Below are 20,416 nucleotides of genomic sequence, written 5' to 3'. Positions count from 1 at the left end.
TTAAAGCAGTTTTATGCTTTGTGCTGTTACTAATGCTCAACAATGTTCCACATAGAGGCCTTACACTTTGTACAGATCCTGGGAAGGCCCAGACTCCTCCAAAGTCAAAACAAAATCATATTACAGAAACCAAAAAAAGCAAGAATTAACAGATGTTCTATAAAATAATAGAAAAATATTTTCATTGTCTGAAATCTATATAAATATTTGAACCACTCTTTCGAAGTCTTAATCATACAGGAGGATCTATCATTAAGGAATGGGGTAATTAGTTTTTAAGAGATGATTTCATGTAAGGGCTAGGCCAATGAAAAGGGAGAAAAGACAGACCGACAGGACAGCAGCAGCAGTCTGGGCAGATGAGCAGCACTACCTGTTGCTTGTCTTTTTCTTGCAGTAGAAGAATACTCTCGCCAACGGTGTCGATGCCGGCACGGCCAGCCCTGCCAATCATCTGCTTATACTGATTCCTCCGCAAGAACTCTCTAGCCACATAGGGGGCTCGTAAGATGACTCTACGGACAGTTTTAAATTAAAAATGACCCTCTATGTCAATACACTACTTTTAAACACAATTCCATTTTACCTGTTATTAGATGTAATAACATGTTAGCTTTAAATAAAACTCCATTCACAGTACATCTTTGATGTCCTAGGTTCTTGAGTATATCTTCTGCAATTCTTACAAAATACTTACGAAGGAATTAGCCAAGGTTCAGTAAGTGGCTTATCTTAGCACGAGGTGAGTCAACGCCACGGCCGTCACTTGCCCTCAAGTCTCGGGAGTCAGAGGCCTATGGGCAGTCGACAGCAATGCTCTACAAGCGTCTGGATCTTACAGCTGGAACTGAAAGATCTGGCATGGACCACCACTGCAGGCTTCCGATTTACGAACTGATACGATCTTTAACTGTAAGGCATTGCAGACTTCAACTGGACTGAGTCTACGAAAACAGCAATTTCAGTCCTGCTCGGGTATAAACTAGTCTGCAGTCAGACTCCTCAAAGGGAACGGAAGAGTCTATCACTGCCTACAGATGACCACCCTCTGCATTTATAGATCTCAACACACTGTTTAACGCTTGAAGAAAACAAACATAAAAGAAGATACGAGAACACACACAATAAACGACTAAATACAATAAAGAAAAATAGGGAACAGTAAAGACTTTTTTTTGAGCTGAGGATCAAACCCAGGGCCTTGCGTTTGCTAGCTCTACCAATGAGCTACATCCCCAACCCCAGTAAAGACTTCTGAAAAATTGTACATAGTATCCACAGAAAATCCCAGGGGACCACAGCCACTGTAGTAAAGCAGACTGCTACAAGAAGTGTAACACAAGATGAACGTCACTAATAGAATAGTAAAAAACTAACTTTTTATATTCTGATAATTCCATACGTTTATAAAACGTATTGCCATTATATCCATCCATTTCCACACCCTCTGATCCAATCTAACTGGGGCTAACCTACTTCTGTCTTAAAAATATAGATTTGGGGGGGGTGGTACTGGAGTGATTTGGGAGGTGGTACTGGGGTGATTTGGGGGGGTGGTACTGGGGTAATTTGGGGGGGTGGTACTGGGTGATTTGGGGGGGTGGTACTGGGGTAATTTGGGGGGGTGGTACTGGGGTGATTTGGGGGTGGTGGTACTGGGGGGATTTTTGGGGGGTGGTACTAGAGTGATTTGGGGGGGTGGTACTGGAGTGATTTGGGGGGGTGGTACTGGAGTGATTTGGGAGGTGGTACTGGGGTGATTTGGGGGGGGTGGTACTGGGGGGATTTGGGGGTGGTGGTACTGGGGTGATTTTTGGGTGGTGGTACTGGGTGATTTGGGGGGTGGTACTGGGGTGATTTGGGGGTGGTGGTACTGGAGTGATTTTTGGGTGGTGGTACTAGAGTGATTTGGGGGGGTGGTACTGGAGTGATTTGGGGGTGGTGGTACTGGGTGATTTTTGGGTGGTGGTACTGGAGTAATTTGAGGGTGGTACTGGGGTGATTGGGGGGGGGGTACGGGGGTGATTTGGGGGTGGTGGTACTGGTGGTGATTTTGGGGTGGTAACTAGAGTGATTTGGGGGGTGGGTACTGGAGTGATTTGGGGGGTGGTACTGGAGTGATTTGGGAGGTGGTACTGGGGTGTTTGGGGGGTGGTGGTACTGGGGTGATTTTTGGGTGGTCGGGTACTGGGTTGATTTGGTGGTGGTACTGGGTGATTTGGGGGTGTGTGGTACTGGGGTGATTGGGGGGTGGTTACTGGGGTGATTTGGGTGGTGGTACTGGGGTGATTTGGGGGGGGGGTGGTACTGGGGTGATTTGGGGTGGTGGTACTGGGGTGATTTGGGGGGTGGTGTGGTACTGGGAGTGATTTGGGGTGGTTGGTACTGGAGTTATTTGGGTTGGTGATACTGAGGTGATTTGGGGATGGTGTGGTACTGGGGTGATTTGGGGTGGTGGTACTGGGGTTTGAACATAGGGGCTCTCTTTGGTGTTGGGCAGCACTCTGCTTCCCAGCCCACTAAGAAACCTGGATTTTATAGGGAAGTTAAAGCTGGAGAAGTAGGCCAACGAGAGCGACAGGTCAAACCACACACCTTTGCCCCACTCAAGCCAAAGTCACAAGAGAAGGTGACGGAGGGTGAAATACAGAAATGACTACCAACAGTCCTAAGACAAGAAAACCATGGAGCTCACGACGCAGCCCTCATCAAGTGCCAAGCCCTAACTGAAGACAGGTAAGCTGGGCTGTTGGGAATCACACCATCAGGCTGCTTGGGTTCCAATCTTGGCTTTGAAACTCATTTACCTGATGTGACTAGTTAATGACTTAGTAGATTTTAATTCTACAAAATGTCGGTCATAAATTGGAGGGTTCAATACAGAAATGCATGTTTAGCAGTTAGGTGCCGGGGGTGGGGGATGGCGATGTGGGAACAGGAGGGAATATCACACGACCATAATTAGTGTAATTACACGCCACGAGGAAAATCCAAGGGAAGGTCTCCATGCTGTTGGAGGGACAGCTCCGTGGACAAAGGCACTTGCCTCCAAGGCTGACAACCTGAGCTCCATCCCCAGGACCCACATAGCAGAGGGAGACAACCAGCTGCCTCCTGACTCGCAAAGGCTGTCCTCCAACCTCCAGAGTCACACTGGGACACGCATGCTCTACCCCACAATATAAATAAAACGAAGAGAAAAAAGCATTGGTGAGGAGAAACTACAAATCTCACAGAAACCGCAAGTTGGCTCCACGCTGAGCATGGTGCTGCGGCTGCAGGCTTTCATCGCCGCACCTGGAGTCGGGGCAGGAGGATTTCTGTGTTCAACGACAGATTTCCATAGCGAGTTAGAGCCCAGCCAGGACCACACAGTGCGACCTGCGTCTAAACAGATCAGTCGATAAACATGAACTCGGGACGACAGCACAATTGATGACTGTGACACACGTCCTACGTGTGCCCAGCAGGAAAGCATGCTTTGACAGTCACAGAAATGCGTGAAAATAAATTGTTTGCTAGAAAAAAAACCCACAGTCATGAATTATAAAGAAGTCAGTTATATAGTTTTATAAGTTTGGTAATATGTGAAAAGGTAACTGAGGATCTGACTTTTAAGAAGCTATTGCATTCAGGCTGGGCAGTGGTGGCATGTGACTTTAATCCCAGAACTCAGGAGGCAGAGGCAGGAGCATCTCTGAGTTCCAGGCCAGCCTGGTCTACAGAACGAGTTCCAGGACACACACACACACATATATATACACATGCACCGTGTGTGTGCCTGATGTCTTCAGAGGTCACAAAAAGGTACTGGACCCCCTGGAACTGGAGATACAAGTGGCTGTGAGCTGGGTACTGAACCCGGGTCCTCTGGAAGAACAGTCAGTGTATACAATTTCTCAAACAACAACAAAAGCTACTGCATTCAGATGGCTTTAATCAGCCCCTCCCCTTGTGGATTGAACCCAGGGCCTTATATATGTCAGGCAAGGCTCTAACCACTGAACTCCACCCCCAGACTGGCTTTCCAAATCAAGTCATGCCTCTAATCCCGGCACTAGGAAGGAGGCAGGATTCCCCCCAGGTGGAGGCCTGGGCTAGAGTCCCTGCCTCACAAGATCAAAACACAAACAGACACACACATGAAAGGGAGGGGGCACAAAAGGGAGGAATCTACCATCAGGAAATCTGCTTTTTCATTAAAATGTTAAGGGAAACAAACCAATCAACTAACTCGGCAGAGGAAAGCAGTTGATGAATCTCACCTGCGTGCTGGGAGATTGACCCCTGCTGCCAGGGTGGATGTGCAGGTGAAAAGGCAGAGCACGCCCGTGGAGTAGGCCTCTTCCAGAAGCTTCCGTTCATCACTAGTTAGACCACTGTGGTGGTAGGCAACTCCAAAGGGGATGGTGCGCTTCAAGACAGGACACACTTTACCACCGCCCACGTTCCTCAAGTTCTTTATCACCTCACATTTTTCTTTCTCTCTGTGGTTTAGATAATCCCTAGAGAAACAATCCATTAGATATAAGAGCCTGGCACTAGAGAGATGGCTCAGCAGTTAAGAACACTGATTGTTCTTCCAGAGGAAGAACCCAGCTCACAACCACTTGTATCTCCAGTTCCAGGGTATCCAGTGCCTTCTTGTGACCTCTGAAGACATCAGGTGCACACACGGTGCATGTGTATATATGTGTGTGTGTGTATGCAAAGCACCCACACTCATAAAATAAATAAATCTTTAAAAGGAAGAAATATGAGCCCTTGAATTATAGTTAGAAAGTGCTTACCATTTTTCTTTTACTACATCATGTTAACATCCCTTTTAGTTATGTATTATTTTTATCAGTACAAGTACACAAAATGTTCTTTGTGGGTATTTTGTATGCATGTGCCTGTGTTCCCATTTGTGTACAGGGGTGTAGACATGTCTCCGTATGAAGGCCAGAGGTTGATGTCAAGTGTTTTTCTCACCGTCTTCACTTTGGTTTTTAAGACAGAATCTCTCACTGAACCTGGAATTCACTGACTCCAGCAAGACTAGTTGGCCAGTGAGCTCCAGGGAGCCTCCTGCATGTGCTCCAGGGAGCCTCCTGTGTCTCCCCAGTATTGGATTACAGGTGTGAGCCACCATGCCTGGCTTTCACAAGGATGCCAGGAATCCAAACTTGGGTTTTCTGACTGAGCCATCTCCCCAGCCCCATAAGAGGTTCTTTTAATTTTAATTCTTACTTCATTAACCATTAGAAACACCCTCCAAGTCTTTTTTTTTCCAGATCACAGACCTTATGGAAACCTGATTAAAACTAAGGGAAAGTCAACTACTTATATAAACACATCACTTTACATACAATTTCAGAAGCTTCATGGGCTTCCTGAGTTTTTGTTCCTATACCTCCTATGAATCCATGGAAGGGAGGCCAGGTTTAGACCCCTGCTCTAGATACTATGATTATTTCCTCTACAATACATGTCTTTATGGGAGATAGGTTGTCTTATTTTAAGGCAGAAATGTTCTGCTCTGAAAATGGAAACATACCATACAGCAAAACAATGTCTAAAATTATACTAAATATTGAGTGATTTTGTAAGAAAAAAATATTAATTTCCTTATTTTTCTTAGTTTAAAAAAATTTAGGGGTGTGTGTGTGTGTGTGTGTGTGTGTGTGTGTGTGAGAGAGAGAGAGAGAGAGAGAGAGAGAGAGAGAGAGAGAGAGAGAGAGGGAGATTGAGTGTATAGGTGTCTATAGGTGCTGAATCCTCTTGGAGCTGTGAGTCACCTGAAATGGGTGTTGGAAACAAAACTTGGGTCAGGTCCTCTGGGAGAACAGGAAGTGCTCTTAACCCCTGAGGCATCGTCTCTCCAGCCCAATGGCCTGGCTGTCCTGGAACTCAGTATATAGACTAAGATGGACTCAAACCCACACAGGTCCTCCTGCCTCTGCCTCTGAGTGCTGGGCTTAAAGGCGTGAGCTATAATGCCTGGCTTTTTTTCCCCTTAAATAATCAAAACCATTGTTGTAAAGGCAGACAATCAATTACTGAAATTCAACTTCTTGACTATACCCTAAAAAATTTTATCATAGTACTACCCAGTAAATTTAATTCTAATTTAGATAGTCTATGCCAGTAGGATTGAGAGGGAAGGTAGAGAATGGCAGATTAAAAATTCATGTTAATAGTCTATGACTACCGAATTAGCCTTGGGTAAGAGGCCAAACGGGGTGTAAAAATTACATAACCCACACACAACAAACAGGTGCAGGAAAAACAGAACTATCAGCACTTACAGCTGCCTTATACTGTCTCTGTGGACACAGCAGAGCTTACATTAAAACAACTCAAGCTCCCAAACTAAGACATTTCCAGAATTCATAGGAAAGTATATCTAGTGCCCACACAAGTTAAGAAAACAAAGATAGTGCTTATGGAAGAGAAAGTTCAGCTGCAGACATGAGCTGGCCTTGGAGAGATGACAGTGGTCACCCTACCCTCGCTGCATACAGCCCACCCTTGCTCATGCAGCCTGCTGGGGCCCATTCCCAGACATGTAGAATGGTCTAAGATGTGGCTGAACCCTGAGTCACTGCTCAGCCAAACCTTCAAATCTAAGCCTCTGTGGTGGTCACTCTCCTGTAACTGTGGAACAGTCTACTTTAATGTGAATTTCAGTTAAACTTTAAGGCCAATTCCTTCAGAACCTAATAAAACCATAATGCTCTGCTAAGAAAATAGTGATCATCCAACATGTAGAGTGTATTATCCCATCTGTAACTTACAACAAACAGAACAGATAATTCAAAAAAGATTAACGTACTTGCTTAAAAATTTACACAACATTTCTGCTACATTTTCACAGTTCTTCTTACTGGGACAAAAAACTAGGCATGAGTAGTTGGGGATAACTTCTGTCACCAAGGCCACCAAGTGATCGGGATCCATCCTTTTCAGGACATCAGAATACTGCAAAACAAGGAGCCAGGCAGACTGCAACTGTAAAGTGCATCCATTTCCTGTGACTTTTAAATACTCCATATCTCATCACTGAAACAAAACATGAGAGCGCTATAAAACATGGGCTGTTCACTCTTCTTCTTAGGTGGTTTGTTAGAGATTTGGTTTGGGGGCACATTTAGTCTAAAAAGAGGATTAAACAATTAAGGATTAAGGAAGTGAAAGCAGTCCATGTTATTAATAACTATTATATGCCCGCCTCCACCCGAGCTGAACAGAGAGCCCAGAGGGACGAGGACTGGTGTCACCGACAGTCAAAGGCCTGCACAGGCGACCACCCTTTCCTATTACCAATCAGATTCCTTAACACTTCCAGAAGGGAAAAAATAGCAGAGAATTATGACAATTTGTAACATTGTGCAGGGACACAAAGGGCATGAAATAAAAGCACAGTAAAATCTCCTTAGATCCTTTCCTTTACTGAAAACTAAGAGAAGAATTTAGACTATACCTCACGAAATTCTAAAGCTGCAATAAAATGCTTCCTTTTAAATACCCTTCATGGCAGTCGTAAGCCATCAGCGTGCAAACACAACCACCTCTACACACCAACGTGTCACTTACAAGACTATAAACTATTCTGCTGTTGCTGGGTGAATGACATATCTACCAGATGTGTCTCCAAATTTTCATGGTTCAGGAGCCAAGAAACATCTTGCCGGCTCATTAATTAGTCAGGTGCAAACAACCGAATAAGTACTTCCTCAAAATTCAGCAGTTACTTGAATAAATAGTATTCTAATTCTTAACTACCACAAGAGCTCACTAACAGGATGTGTGCACAATGTGGTTTTGTCTTTCAAACTGGTGCGCACACAGTCCTTCCCTTTCACAGTATCGCACACAGCAACTATAAAATACCCAACTTCACAGACATGCCCAAGGAAGAAGCCCAGTATGAGCGAATGCTAAAACTGGACCTAGGTGTAGCTCAGTGGTGTGTGTGCCTTGTGTGTGCAGGAGAGGCCCTGGCTTGATCCCCAGCCCCACAAACAACACAACAGGAAACCAGCTGCAGTCAATCAGCAGCTGCCATCCATGACAAATCAAGTCCCAGACCCCTCCCCCAATACACACCCATTAGCCCCACGTGAACCTGCTGCAGTGCCCTGCACACCTGGGCACAAAGCGGGGAGCCGGGACTCAAGGGTTCCAAACCATCACACCTTATAATTAAGGAGACGAGAGAAGGCCATGCCATCCGCAGCTCTGCTGTCCACCTCATAGATTGCGTCATTTATTTTCAGGTATTCTTTTAGTTCAACCTTGAAGTAAAAGGAAATAGGCAATTCATATAAAATTTGTAATTTGAAATTTAATAAATTTTTTTAACAAGGACACCTACACAAAGACCTCAGCTATTCTAGGATCTGTAGACATGCTTCACCATAAAAGTTCCGGCTTTGCCATTTCCCTTTACATTAAGATCTTTGAAAAATCGGGCTGGAGAAGATGGAGAGATGGCTTAGTGGTTAAGAGCGCGCGCGCGCACGCACACACACACACACACACACACACACACACACACACACACACACACACACACACACGGGCCTGCCTGGCTGTCCTGTGTGGGTTCTGGGGACTGAGCTCAGGTCCTCATGCTTGAAAGGCAAGCACTTTATCACCTGACTATCTCCTCAGCCCCCAGTTCACTGGTTCTTAAGAGTGGATTCTTGACTGTTTTTTAAAAAGTAGGTTCTTGGAGGCTGGAGAGATGGCTCAGAGGTTAAGAGCACTGACTGCTCTTCCAGAGGTCCTGAGTTCAATTCCCAGTAACCATATGTTGGCTCACAACCATCTGTAATGAGATCTGGTGCCCTCTTCTGGCCTGTAGTCATACACGCTGCACACATAATAAATAAATAAATCTTAAAAAAAAAAAAAAAAAAAAAAAAAAAAAAAGTAGGTTCTTAATTTGACATCTAAGGTCAGAAAATAATTCCTGGAAATTTTTTTTCCCCCCGGAGCTGAGGACTGAACCCAGGGCCTTGCACTTGCTAGGCAAAAGCTCTACCACTGAGCTAAATCCCCAACCCGGAAATTTTTATATGTGGTACAAATGTAAAATAACGAATTTCAAAATAATATTTAGTGATCCTCAAAAATTACTTTCTAAAAATCTAGACACATAACAGCCACACTACTGCAGATATAGTGTATGTACATTACAAACATTATATATACAAGTATATACAAGCATAGTGTATGTACATTATAAGCTATCTTCAGATAATAATGAATCACACTTTTAACTTTAGTCAAACATTTGGGGAATGCTGTTATTAGTTTTAAATTTAAATCCATGTAAGCCAGGTATAATAGCACTGCCTGCAACACCAGTACTTGGGGGTGGACACAGGAGGATCGAGTTCAAGGTCATCCTTTGCTGGATAACTAGGCCAGTCTGGGACATGTCTTGTCTCAAAACCAAGAAATAAAAATAAAGTAAAATAAATCATGTCAGTTCTTAACTTACTTTTAAAAGTACTATAATTACGAAAGCACAGGCACTTGGAAATATTTTAAGAGTTTTTTTCCTTCACAGGGTCTTGCTAGATAGCCCAGTCCAGCTCTGAACTCAGTCTGTAGCTCCGGCTGGCCTAAAACTCAAGCTCCTCTAGCCTCAGCCTCCTGAATGCTGAGATTTTATGTCTGTACCATCAAGCCTGACTACGGTAATTTCTTTCTTTAAATCGAAAAAATTACTTTAGAATCCACACAATAGTACTCTATTTACATCATTTCCACCTTTCTCTCCCTCTTTTTTTTTTCTCAAGTTCACGACCTCTTTTTCTTTAACTATTGTTGTTCACACACACACAGCCTACTGAGTTCATTCAGTGTTGCTTGTATGCATAAATGGATATCACTCTGTACAAATAAAATGCTGATTGGCCAGAGGCTAGGCAGGAAGTATAGGCAGGACAAGAGAGAAGAGAATTCTGGGATGTAGAAGGCTGGGGAGAGACACCGCCAGCCGCTGCCATGAGAAGCAACATGTAAAGACACTGGTAAGCCACACGCCATGTGGCAAAGTATAGATTAACAGAAATTGGTTAATTTAAGATAGAAAAGGTAGATAACAAGCAGCCTGCCACGGCCATACAGTTTATAAGCAATATAAGTTTCTGTGTGCTTTCTTGGTTGGGTCTGAGCGACTGTGGGACTGGCGGGTAAGAGAGATTTGTCCTGACTGGGCCAGGCAGGAAAACTCTAACTACAAGTTAGGGCTGACCTCTTGGGACTGGATCCCATCAGGGTGCTCATCCCTGAGAAGACTGACCCTCCCTCTCATTTTATATAATTTATGTGTATGAGTGTTTTGTGTGCATGTTGTCTACGCACCACATGTGTGCTGTGTCTTTGGAGGCCAGAAGGCGGCACTGGATCCCATGGGACTGGAGTTAAAGAACTTTGTGAGCTGCCATGTGGTTGCTGGACACTAAACCAGGGTCCCCTGGAAGAGCAGTCAGTGCTCTTATCTGATGAGCCATCTCTCCAGCCCCGATTCTCCCTTTTAGCAGCCATTGACTGGCAGTGGCTCTTTTTGTAAGATTAAAAATGTGAACCATTTAACCAATTTTCTTGTCATCCTTGCAAGGGGGCCATGCTAATCATCTGTACTATTCTGATTTTAATACATGTGTTGCTGCAGCGGGAATTAAGGTAAATTTTTAATGTCGACAGTAGGTCCAAACATACCTCATGAAATCTTACCCAATTAAAACATTAACTTCAGATACTCATAAGTGAAACATAAAATGAGTTCTGGGAAATCTCATTCAGTAAATGTTTACTGAGGGCCCACTGTCCAATCACTGGTCCTGATGCTATAAATACATTAGTGACTCGAGCCAAGACCCCTAGCCTCGCAGTTGACATTCCCTATATGTAAACTATTAGCATGTAGCTACGGCGAGTGGAATTCTGTACCTTCACCACTCAGTCGCTCTAAAACACACTATGCTTACCACCCTTATTTTCCTTTCTTTCTTTTTTCTGTGTGTGTGTGTGTGTGTGTGTGTGTGTGTGTGTGTGTGTGTGAGAGAGAGAGAGAGAGAGAGAGAGAGAGAGAGAGAGAGAGAGAGAATGAGAATGAATTTCTCTGTGTAGCCCTGACTGTCCTGGAACTCTCTCTGTACACCAGCTGGCCTCAAAGTCAGAGATCTGTCTGCCTCTGCCTCCTGAGTGCTGGGATAAAGGTGTGTGTGCCACCACTGCCCAAACCCCATTCCTGCCTGCCACCCTTACTTCTAAGGTGAATGCATCATAACCAATAACATGCAAACTCTGGGTACCTACTGGTCTGAACTGACTGGTGTAATATTCGGCTTTAAGGAACTCCTGTAGGTCTTCAACGTTGTTTAACGTTGCACTCATGCCAATAATCTGAGTTGTTTCTAAAAAATAAAAATATTAAGAACAATGTGTCATTTATGTCCAAAGGAATTTTAGCAATACTTCAGTGCTATTCTGCCTGAGTGGTCTGGAAACAGAGAGCAGGCAGATGAGGGTACAAGCAGGCAGATGAGGGTATAAAGTATGTCCTTTACCTGAATGTTTGGACCAGACATGCTTCAGATTTGGGATTTTTGTCAGATTCTGGAATATTTGCATATACATAAAGAAGAATATTGAAGTGACTTAAGTCTAACCACATTATCAATTTATTTCATATATTCCTTACACTCGAAGGTAACTTTTTATGTGACTTTTAGTGTACTTGCATTGACTGTGCCCCATCAAATGAGGTCAATAAAATTTTCCATTTGTTGTGTTATAACAGCATTCAAAAAGCTTTAGACCACTCTGGAGTTTTGATTTTTAGACTGCTAAATTGTGTTTTGTCACAGTAAATAATCTGATGCTCAAGGAATGAGGCCTTTCAGGCAGCCCAAAAGGATACTTCATAGGACTTGTAAATAAAACAGTGGGCATAAACACTCTGTAGTGTGCATCTGAACAGCTGTACAGGACACAAAGCTCAAAGAGCCCCAAACTCTTTTCAAAACAATACCAGAGTTTGATCATATAGTACTGTCTGACCCAGAACTTTCACAACTTAAAACTATTCTTGGGGGGCCAGAGGTGTTTCTCAGTATTTGAGTACATGATCATCACAGATACACAGGGCTCAATCCCTAACACCCACTAATAAAAAACTTATGAGATGACATTTATAGCTTTTCCATCAATAAATAGACATGTGTAGAGTATTTCATGCATATCTAAAGACAACTGGATGTTGCAAAATAGTTCCTCACAGTGACTGCTCAGACATATTTTGCAGGTGTGGTGGTGCACACCCGTAATCTCAACACTCAGAAGGCAGAGGCAGGCTCCCTGTGACTTTGAGGCCACCTGGTCTACAAAGCAAATTCCAGGCTATATATATATATATAGTGAGACCTTGTCTTTAAAAACACAAAAACAGAAAAAGCACATACTGTTCTCTTGGGAGGATGGTGCTGAGGTAATGGGGGCAGCAGGACTTATGCAGTGTTGTGTGACACCCAGGGAAGGCATCACACATTTTCAAGGAACCCTCACAGCCACTTCACCAGGCTAGCACCATTCCAATCTCCATTTTACAGACAGAACTGTGGAGGCTGGTGATGTGACTGAACGCGGAGTTGGAGCCAGCAGATTGAAAGCAGGTCTGCTCCGAGCACCTTCGTAATTCTCACCCATCATTCTTCCAACACAGATGTGTAAGCTGACAAGCTAGGGCATGAACCTCAAGTACCTTGCTCTAGGTTATGAAACCCAGCGACAGAATCAAAGTTGTTCTAAGTCAATACTCACTGCTGGTGTAGAGGACTTTGGCCAGGGTCATCTCCAGTATGGCGCCACGGCCCCCTTCACCGATCATGTGCAACTATGAGATTTAAAGTGGGGGCAGGGAGCAAAGACGTCAATTTTCATACATTGTCTATATGAAACGGCTTTTTGTGCAGAATGAATATATACTAGATATTACAACTATAGCACACACTTGGTGCTTTAGGTTAATGAAATTTGGGGCAGCATCCTGACACATTTGGGATTTGATAAGTACCATTATACAATGTCTCTGTAGACCCATATTCACAGTTCAGGAAACATTTGCCAAATTTAAGATTGTCTGGCATGGAATGTCTCTTGTGTTCTCTGCATATTAATTTAGTTACCAAGAGGATCCAAACTGTAGCTGGGAAAATGAGCCCAGTATGTTAGTGTAATAAACATGTTAACCAACCTCATCAACGACAACCAGACCCAGTGTGCTGATCCTTCCGGTTTCAATCAAGGCGTTCACCAAGCTATGCCCTTTCTCAATAGTGGCGATATACAGTGATTTCTTTTCCCTCCTTTTAGTGGGAGGAAATCTTCCTTTGCTTCCAGCATATTCTTCAACAAAGAAACCAAGTTCTATACCAAAACTTGATAAACTGGAAATCTAGAGTCGTAGTTAAATAAACAAAAACACAAATAAGAGATGGTGTTAGGGTTGGGGATTTAGCTCAGTGGTAGAGCGCTTGCCTAGCAAGCACAAGGCCCTGGGTTCGATCATCAGCTCCAAAAAAAAAAAAGAGATGGCGTGAAAGTACTCAGAGGGATTCCCTTAAAGTAAAATGGTCCCCATCGATGGGTGCAATTTAGGAACACCTATCTAGGAACTGCTGCAAAAATAAGGTGATGATCTTTACAAAATAAACACAGGTAACTCTTAAATTATTATGTGTGCACGGGCGTTCTGTCCGGATGTGTATCTGTGCTGTGTGTGCACACACTGCGAGAAGCCAAAGGGGTGATGCATGCCCTGGGACTAGTTACAGATGGTTGTGAGCCACCACATGGGTGTTTGGAATCAAACCCAGGTCCTCTGCAAAAGTAGCCAGGGTTTTTCACCCTCTCTCCAGCCCTGATATGTATAACTTTTAAAGTATATAATGTGAAAATAAATTTTACCTGTCTCCTTTTGTATATATAAAAAAATCCATCAAATTGACTCATTTATTCTGATAAGGTAATGAGTTACTTTCTGCTTGAAAAAGCAAGCTAAATATTGATGGAACATTTAAGATATAGTTTAAACTACCAATTTAGTAGAAAAACTATTTTTGCAATTACTATTGGAAAGTAACTAAGTACTCTGTGCTACTTCTGTAATCCAAACAAATAATGAATCAGTTAACAATTATACATTCATGCTAGTTTTAGATCTTAAGACGTTCTATCAGATCATAACAGCTGTTTACATGCACACACCTTTTCTTGGACAATTGCCACATATGGAAGAATCATTAATACATCTTTCTGTCGGCAGAGCAGTTCTTGTAGCATTAAAATCTCAGCCACAAGGGTTTTCCCACCACTCGTCGGCAAGGAATATATTAAATTTTTTCTTTTTTGCACAGAACTTAATGTTAGACAAGTATGCTGCCAGTCTGTAGAATTTAAAGAAAAACAGCAGAGATTATTTCCCCCTTCAATATTCTCAGGAGTTTTTGTGAGAAGAAATCGGGACTCTCAGCGTGGCGGTCTTCATGATCACTCTAATTCTTACAGGTGGTAAATGCCCCAATCCTGGATGTGCACAGCCAGCAGGTCTCAGCTCAACCCTGGTCAGCAGGTGGGCAACTGGCTCGCCCTTACAATCGTGACAGATACAGGTGTCGAGTTCCAGCGGAGCAGACAGCTGCCTGGGGACAAAGGGTCAATATGTACAGAGAAGGAGGATCTAAGGACCTGTGTTCATTCTAAAACCATCCTATGTTCTACAAGATCATTTAGGCTTACCTCCCTCACCTACCCAAGAGCCTCTCAGGCAGAAATTGAGGAAGAAAGGAAGTCCACAAGACGTTGCACAAACCAGAAAACCTTCAATTAGCTCTCTTATGGACTTGATCTTTGGTCCAAATGTCATTTTAAATAAGGACTATTTAAATCATAAAAGGCTTCAGTTGCTAACTGGTACAACTAGGGTCTCCCCACCTCCAATTCAGTAAGAAATAACTGAAATCAGAATGTTACATGAGAACTAGTGCTCTAAAGAATTTAGAGGTTGAGGATGTAGTTCAGTTGGTAGAGTGCTCACCTAGCATGTATGAAGGCCTGGGGTGATCCCCAGGACCCATAAAAGGGGTCTGGTGGCTCATGCCTGTAACCCTAGCACCTGAGCAGTGCAGATAGGAAGATCAGAAGTTCAAGTTTATCCTCAACTACATAGCTAGCCTGCATTCCACCAGGCCCTGAATAAAATGATAATAATGGAAGTAAGTAATTTGAAAACGTACATCAACAATCTTCAAAATGCATACTAGTATTTTTTGTGAGTGGATGCTTAGCCTACACACACACACACACACACACACACACACACACACCCTGGAAGAGCAGTCAGTGAGTGTTCTTTACTGTTGAACTATCTTTTTATCATTAGAGGAACAGGCAAACAAATAGATACATAAAGAAGCTCAACTGTAATCTACAGGATCAGCCAAACAAACAAGAAGGAAAAAACAAATCCCACAGTCATAAAACCCAGAGAGTACAGAGAAGTCGCCATTAGACAGTCTGTGAGAAAATTGATGCGGCATTACAAAATATAAGACTGCATGTTGACTTCATCAGCATTTCTTCCGGGATTCTCCACCGACTCAGTAAGAGGGTGTAAACAGTATGCACAGGATGCTTACTGCATCACTGTCTAACAAGTACTATGGGGTGGAGTGGGGGTAAGCTAAATGAGTTATTCCAAGTATGTCATTCACAGCTTAAAAGTAGGAATTAGGCCCGTGAGATGGTTCAGTGGGCAAAGTCGTTTGTTGCCAAGCCTGACAGCCCGAGTTTGATCCCAAGGACCCACACAGTGAAAGGAGAGAACCAAATCCCACAAGCTGTCCTCTGACCTCCAGATGCATGCCATGGCACACCTGTCTACACCAATACACATCCAAGTATACCAAACAAACAAGTGGGAAAAAGTTAAAAACTATTTACACCCTTAATATAAGGTTTAAGAAAAACCCATCCCAAATTTAATTTAAAGGGCTTGAATACACTGTTTTACGAATTAAAGTGAAGCTGAGGGTGGTGGTACACGTCTCTAACCCCTGAACTTGGGAGGCAAGGGCAGGCAGACTGCAGTGGATTCAAGGTCAGCCTGGTCAAAACAGAGAGTTCCCAGACAGCCAGAGCTCCACAGTGAGGCCCCACCTCAAGGCATTAGAACTGTTACAACTGAATAACAGGTACAAACAACCTTATTGTTTGAGTCTCAAGTACTTATAATGACTTTTTTTCTTTAAAAATATTTAGAGTTGTTGGGGATTTAGCTCAGTGGTAGAGTGCAAGGCCCTGGGTTCGATCCTCAGCTGGGGGGGGGGGGTAAAAAAAAATTAGAAAATAAAAAGCTGACAGGTCTGGCTCAGTAGCAAAGTGAGTGCTTATTGTGTAAGGCCTTAGGTTTGATCTCCAGACCATAAATAAACCAAATATTTAAAATGTACATAAAGTACCTCAGATTGGTATCACCCACCAGTTATCAAACTACAGAAGTTTATACACAAACTTAACTATACTCATTTTACCCATACGCACACACCATACATGATGTGCACACATGTGCTTGCACTCACACACAGCCGAGGCTTTTAGATATTACCAACATAATGTCATTACAAATAATTGATCGTGTATTTGGCAAAGAATCTAACTACATGGAAAAAACCATTGTCTTGCCATATCCTGTTTTTTTGATAGATAAGGCACTGTTTAAGTAACAAGGTCAGAGTTAAAGAGGCCAACAAACCAGCAGTTGGGGATTCTCTAAGGCCCAGTATACCAGGGAAACTGCTAGTTACATACGACACTGAGTCCAAGTCCCACCTACGCACTGTGCTACATCCTGTATGTCCAGTACTTGGGAGGCAGATGCGGGAGGATCATGAGTTTGAGGCAAGCCTGTGCTACATGAGATCCTGTCTCCCTGTCTCAAAACATGAAGGCTGGGAATGTAGCTCAAAGGCAGAGAATTTGTCTATCATGTTCAATGTCATGGGTTCAATCTCTAATACCACAAAATGCCTACACAGCTCAAAAGCAAAACAAAAAAATCAGAGCCCTAGATGCCTGCTCTCAGGGGAGTCACTTGGCAGCAGATTCGTACTGAGCAAAGTAGCCAGCAAAAGGGCAGGGGAAGAAAGCTAACGTGTATTTTAAGAGTTTAGTTTTTGCTACGACAGGGTCCTCATATAGCTCAGGCTGGCCTTGAACTTGCTGTGTAGCTGGGAACGACCTGATCTCCTGACCTCCACCTCTTGAGGGGAGCACTGTTAGCTTGTGAGCCATGTGTCTCACAACTTACAATTTCTTGGGCTCTTCTGTTTCATGTGTATGAGCATGTTTCTAGCCCCAGAGAGGTTTGAAGAGGGCCTCAGATTCCCTGAAACTGGAATTACAGATAGCTGTAAGGCACCATGTGGGTGCTGGGAACCAGATCCCAGTCCTGAGGGAATCAAGCACTCTTAGCTAGGAGCCCTCCACAATAGCTGATTCTTTTTTTTTTTTTTTTTTTTTTTTTTTGAGACAGGGTTTCTCTGTAGCTTTGGTGCCTGTCCTGGAACTCGCTTTGTAGACCAGGCTGGCCTGGAACTCACAGAGATCCACCTGCCTCTGCCTCCCGAGTGCTGGGATTACAGGCATGCGCCACCACGGCCCGGCAATGGCTGATTCTTATAGTCTGATGTTAGACTTTATTTTCCATCATCCTACTTCCCCAACCTGATTGTCTTCTAAGCTGACAATCCACATTTCAGAAGTTCATTCATTCTCCAGAAATATTTATGAAGTGATGCCAGATGGACTGACCTCCTATATGGCACCTGCTGTCCCTGTCTAAAACTGGTATATCTGAAATATATGCAAGGACCCAGGACTTCTGAAAAACACTGCATAATTATTATCACTGCAGTCTTTTTTGCACTTAAATCTTATCTGTCTTTAAATGTATTTAACTGCTGTTACTGATTTCTTTGACTTAAGATTCTGAGCAATCAAAGGAATTTAAACAACTAAATTGTTAGAGAATTCAGATGCAGCCAATACCAAGGAAACAATAAAAGAACTAATCAGAGAAGAAAACAGTGAGAAGCCGAGCATGAAGGAATGGAAACTCAGCGGTGTGGTCAACAGCAGAACATGAGGCCACTCTGGAGTCATGCCTGGGCTTGGATTCCTTAGTCCTGTGCCTTAAGTGAGGGCACAGGAAGGGAGGGGACTGAAGACTACTTAGGCAGGGGACACAGACAGGACATCTGGCTTGAGGAGGACCAGACGGAAGGAAGGACAGAAGTCCATGATAGGGATGCAGGGTGAACACAACTGATCTATGGTCATTCCAGATGAGGAACAGAACCAGGGATCCACCTGCTTCCACCGATTTCAATTAATGTTCTAGTATTATTGGAATTATAAATTTGGTTTTCATTTTATAAAAAGTATTACCATATAGTTTTTTGATTCCTTTCACCTGAGCATAAAGGTCTCTCACTTTGCTCGGTAGAGAATAAAAAGGACCGAGATCATCAGACGGTGACTCAATTGCTTTTCTAGCAACACTGATTTCCTCAGACAGGAGAGTCTCTCTGAGTTGTTTACTCCTAGAAAACCCTGGGGTCTGGGCCCTGGCATTGCCGGTCATGGCCCTTTTTAGATGGTCCGTAATGCTCTTCCTCCTATCCGTCTCTGCGGACGCTCTGACTTCAGAAAAGTCATTCTGCTGCTGCAGTTGCTCTTTCCGGCTACAGGCTGGTTCTTCATTTGATGATTTATGGGAGTTCCCGTCTCTTTCCTTAGTACACTGACCTCCCAAGTCATTTGAAGACTTCTGCATACTTTCAAAGTATAAAATTTGCGAAGAAGGCACATCAAATAAAAGCTCATTTTCAGGTTCGGGTCCAGCAGGGACATCTGGATCACTCTGGCTCTTTGTACACTTATTATTCTCGGAGTCGGAAACATCGAGTTTGTTTTTGATGCCATCTGAACAAACATCTTGGGTAGCAGAGTCTGGAGCAAGAGTCCTGTGTTCAGGCTGCTGCATACACTTCCGCTCCAGGTCATCAACTTGGGCTAAAAAGGAATTTTCTGCAAAGCTATCATAGTCACTGAACATGTCCTCTTCGCTGTCATTTTCCTGAAAAAAAAAAAACAAAAAAAAAAAAACACATAAATGAATTCCATCTTCATCAAGAATAACAAATGTTCCAGCAAAGGACTATACCAAACATACCACTATATGTAAATTATCCTCTGAATACATATTATCATCACCAGATAAAAGAAACAGGCCCAGAGGGTTGACCTGACTAAATAGTGCTGCTGGATTATGGGGTATCAGGATGCTTTGATTTTTTTTTTTTTTTTAAGCCAGGACAGGATCTCATATAACAGAGGTATGAAGCCTTTAATCTCCCGCCTCTATCTCCTGAGTGAATCACCATACCTGGTTTTATGAGGTGCTGGGAATCAAGCACAGGGCTTTGTGCATGCCAGGTAAACATTCTACCAACTTAGTTACATCCCCAGCTCAGCCCAAGGGGTGATACTAGAATTCTAAATTATTTATTTAGGTGCTGAAGTGTGAGCCCAGCCCCACCCCTGCCACTGGTGTGCCCAAACCCCAACCCTTGGTATTTTAAGTTTTTGAAAGAAAATCATACGCTTTGCCTGTATGCATGTCTGTGTGAGTGTTGGGTCCCCTGGAACTGGAGTTATAGTCAGCTGTGAGCTGCCATGTGGGTGCTGGGAACTGAACCCAGGTCCTCTGGAAGAGCAGCCAGTGCTCTTTAACACTGAGCCATCTCTCCAGCCCCAGAGATTTTCATTCTTAAACCTGTGCTAAAGCATTAAGGAGTGAAAGAATGGTAGCCGCCTATCAGGTTGTGAATTCAATAGATGCTTCTAATAACTGTGGTAATTCCTATGCAGGCACTAACATGGAGGCTGGCCTGTTACAAAATCATGGTTGTACCACTAGACACAAGCAAATTCTGTTCTGAACTTGGACCTGAGATAAGAGTGTGCACACTCGTGGGGGGGGGGGGAGTACTGAATAGAAAAGATGTAAACTGGGGGGTAATATTAGAGTCACAGCTTGAGCTTCTCAACTTCTCAGGGCCCAGTTACTGTTGTAAATTCTCGATAATATGGCTAGTTTAATAAAGTAACCAGCACGTCACAGGTCACCAGTAAAAAGTTTTATTAGTAAAGTAGAAACCAGTCATTTTTTCTTTCTTTTTCTTTCTTTTTTTTTCTTTTTTTTTTGAGCTGAGGATCCAACCCAGGGCCTTGCGTTTGGTAGCTCTACCTATGAGCTAAATCCCCAACCCTGAAATGAGTCATTTTGAAGGCT

At 43.3% G+C, this 20,416-nt stretch overlaps 1 protein-coding gene and 1 pseudogene across 9 annotated transcripts in view; both read right to left on the bottom strand.

Moving 5' to 3' along the window:
• The window catches only part of Helq (helicase, POLQ like), a 38,523-nt gene that overhangs the window by 17,380 nt on the left and 727 nt on the right, over nt 1-20,416 (bottom strand). For 2 of the 9 annotated variants that reach the window (XM_036200230.1, XM_036200231.1), the window contains exons 2-10: nt 18,508-19,198; nt 14,269-14,447; nt 13,256-13,456; nt 12,823-12,895; nt 11,320-11,417; nt 8,181-8,279; nt 6,818-6,963; nt 4,266-4,505; nt 374-515 (exon numbers count right to left, since the gene is read on the bottom strand). In XM_036200230.1, the coding sequence (XP_036056123.1) occupies nt 374-515; nt 4,266-4,505; nt 6,818-6,963; nt 8,181-8,279; nt 11,320-11,417; nt 12,823-12,895; nt 13,256-13,456; nt 14,269-14,447; nt 18,508-19,198 (1,869 nt within the window). Of the gene's footprint in view, nt 1-373; nt 516-2,495; nt 3,321-4,265; nt 4,506-6,817; nt 6,964-8,180; nt 8,280-11,319; nt 11,418-12,822; nt 12,896-13,255; nt 13,457-14,268; nt 14,703-18,507; nt 19,199-20,416 lie in introns of those variants that run through there. The other 7 variants (XM_036200232.1, XM_036200233.1, XM_036200235.1 and 4 more) reach the window with 7 other exon arrangements.
• Nucleotides 10,575-10,673, bottom strand: LOC118592620 (annotated as a pseudogene).

This window comes from Onychomys torridus, chromosome 10 (genome assembly GCF_903995425.1).
Source record: "Onychomys torridus chromosome 10, mOncTor1.1, whole genome shotgun sequence".
Taxonomy (NCBI): Eukaryota; Metazoa; Chordata; class Mammalia; order Rodentia; family Cricetidae; genus Onychomys; species Onychomys torridus.
This window is presented reverse-complemented; position numbering and strand designations above follow the sequence as displayed.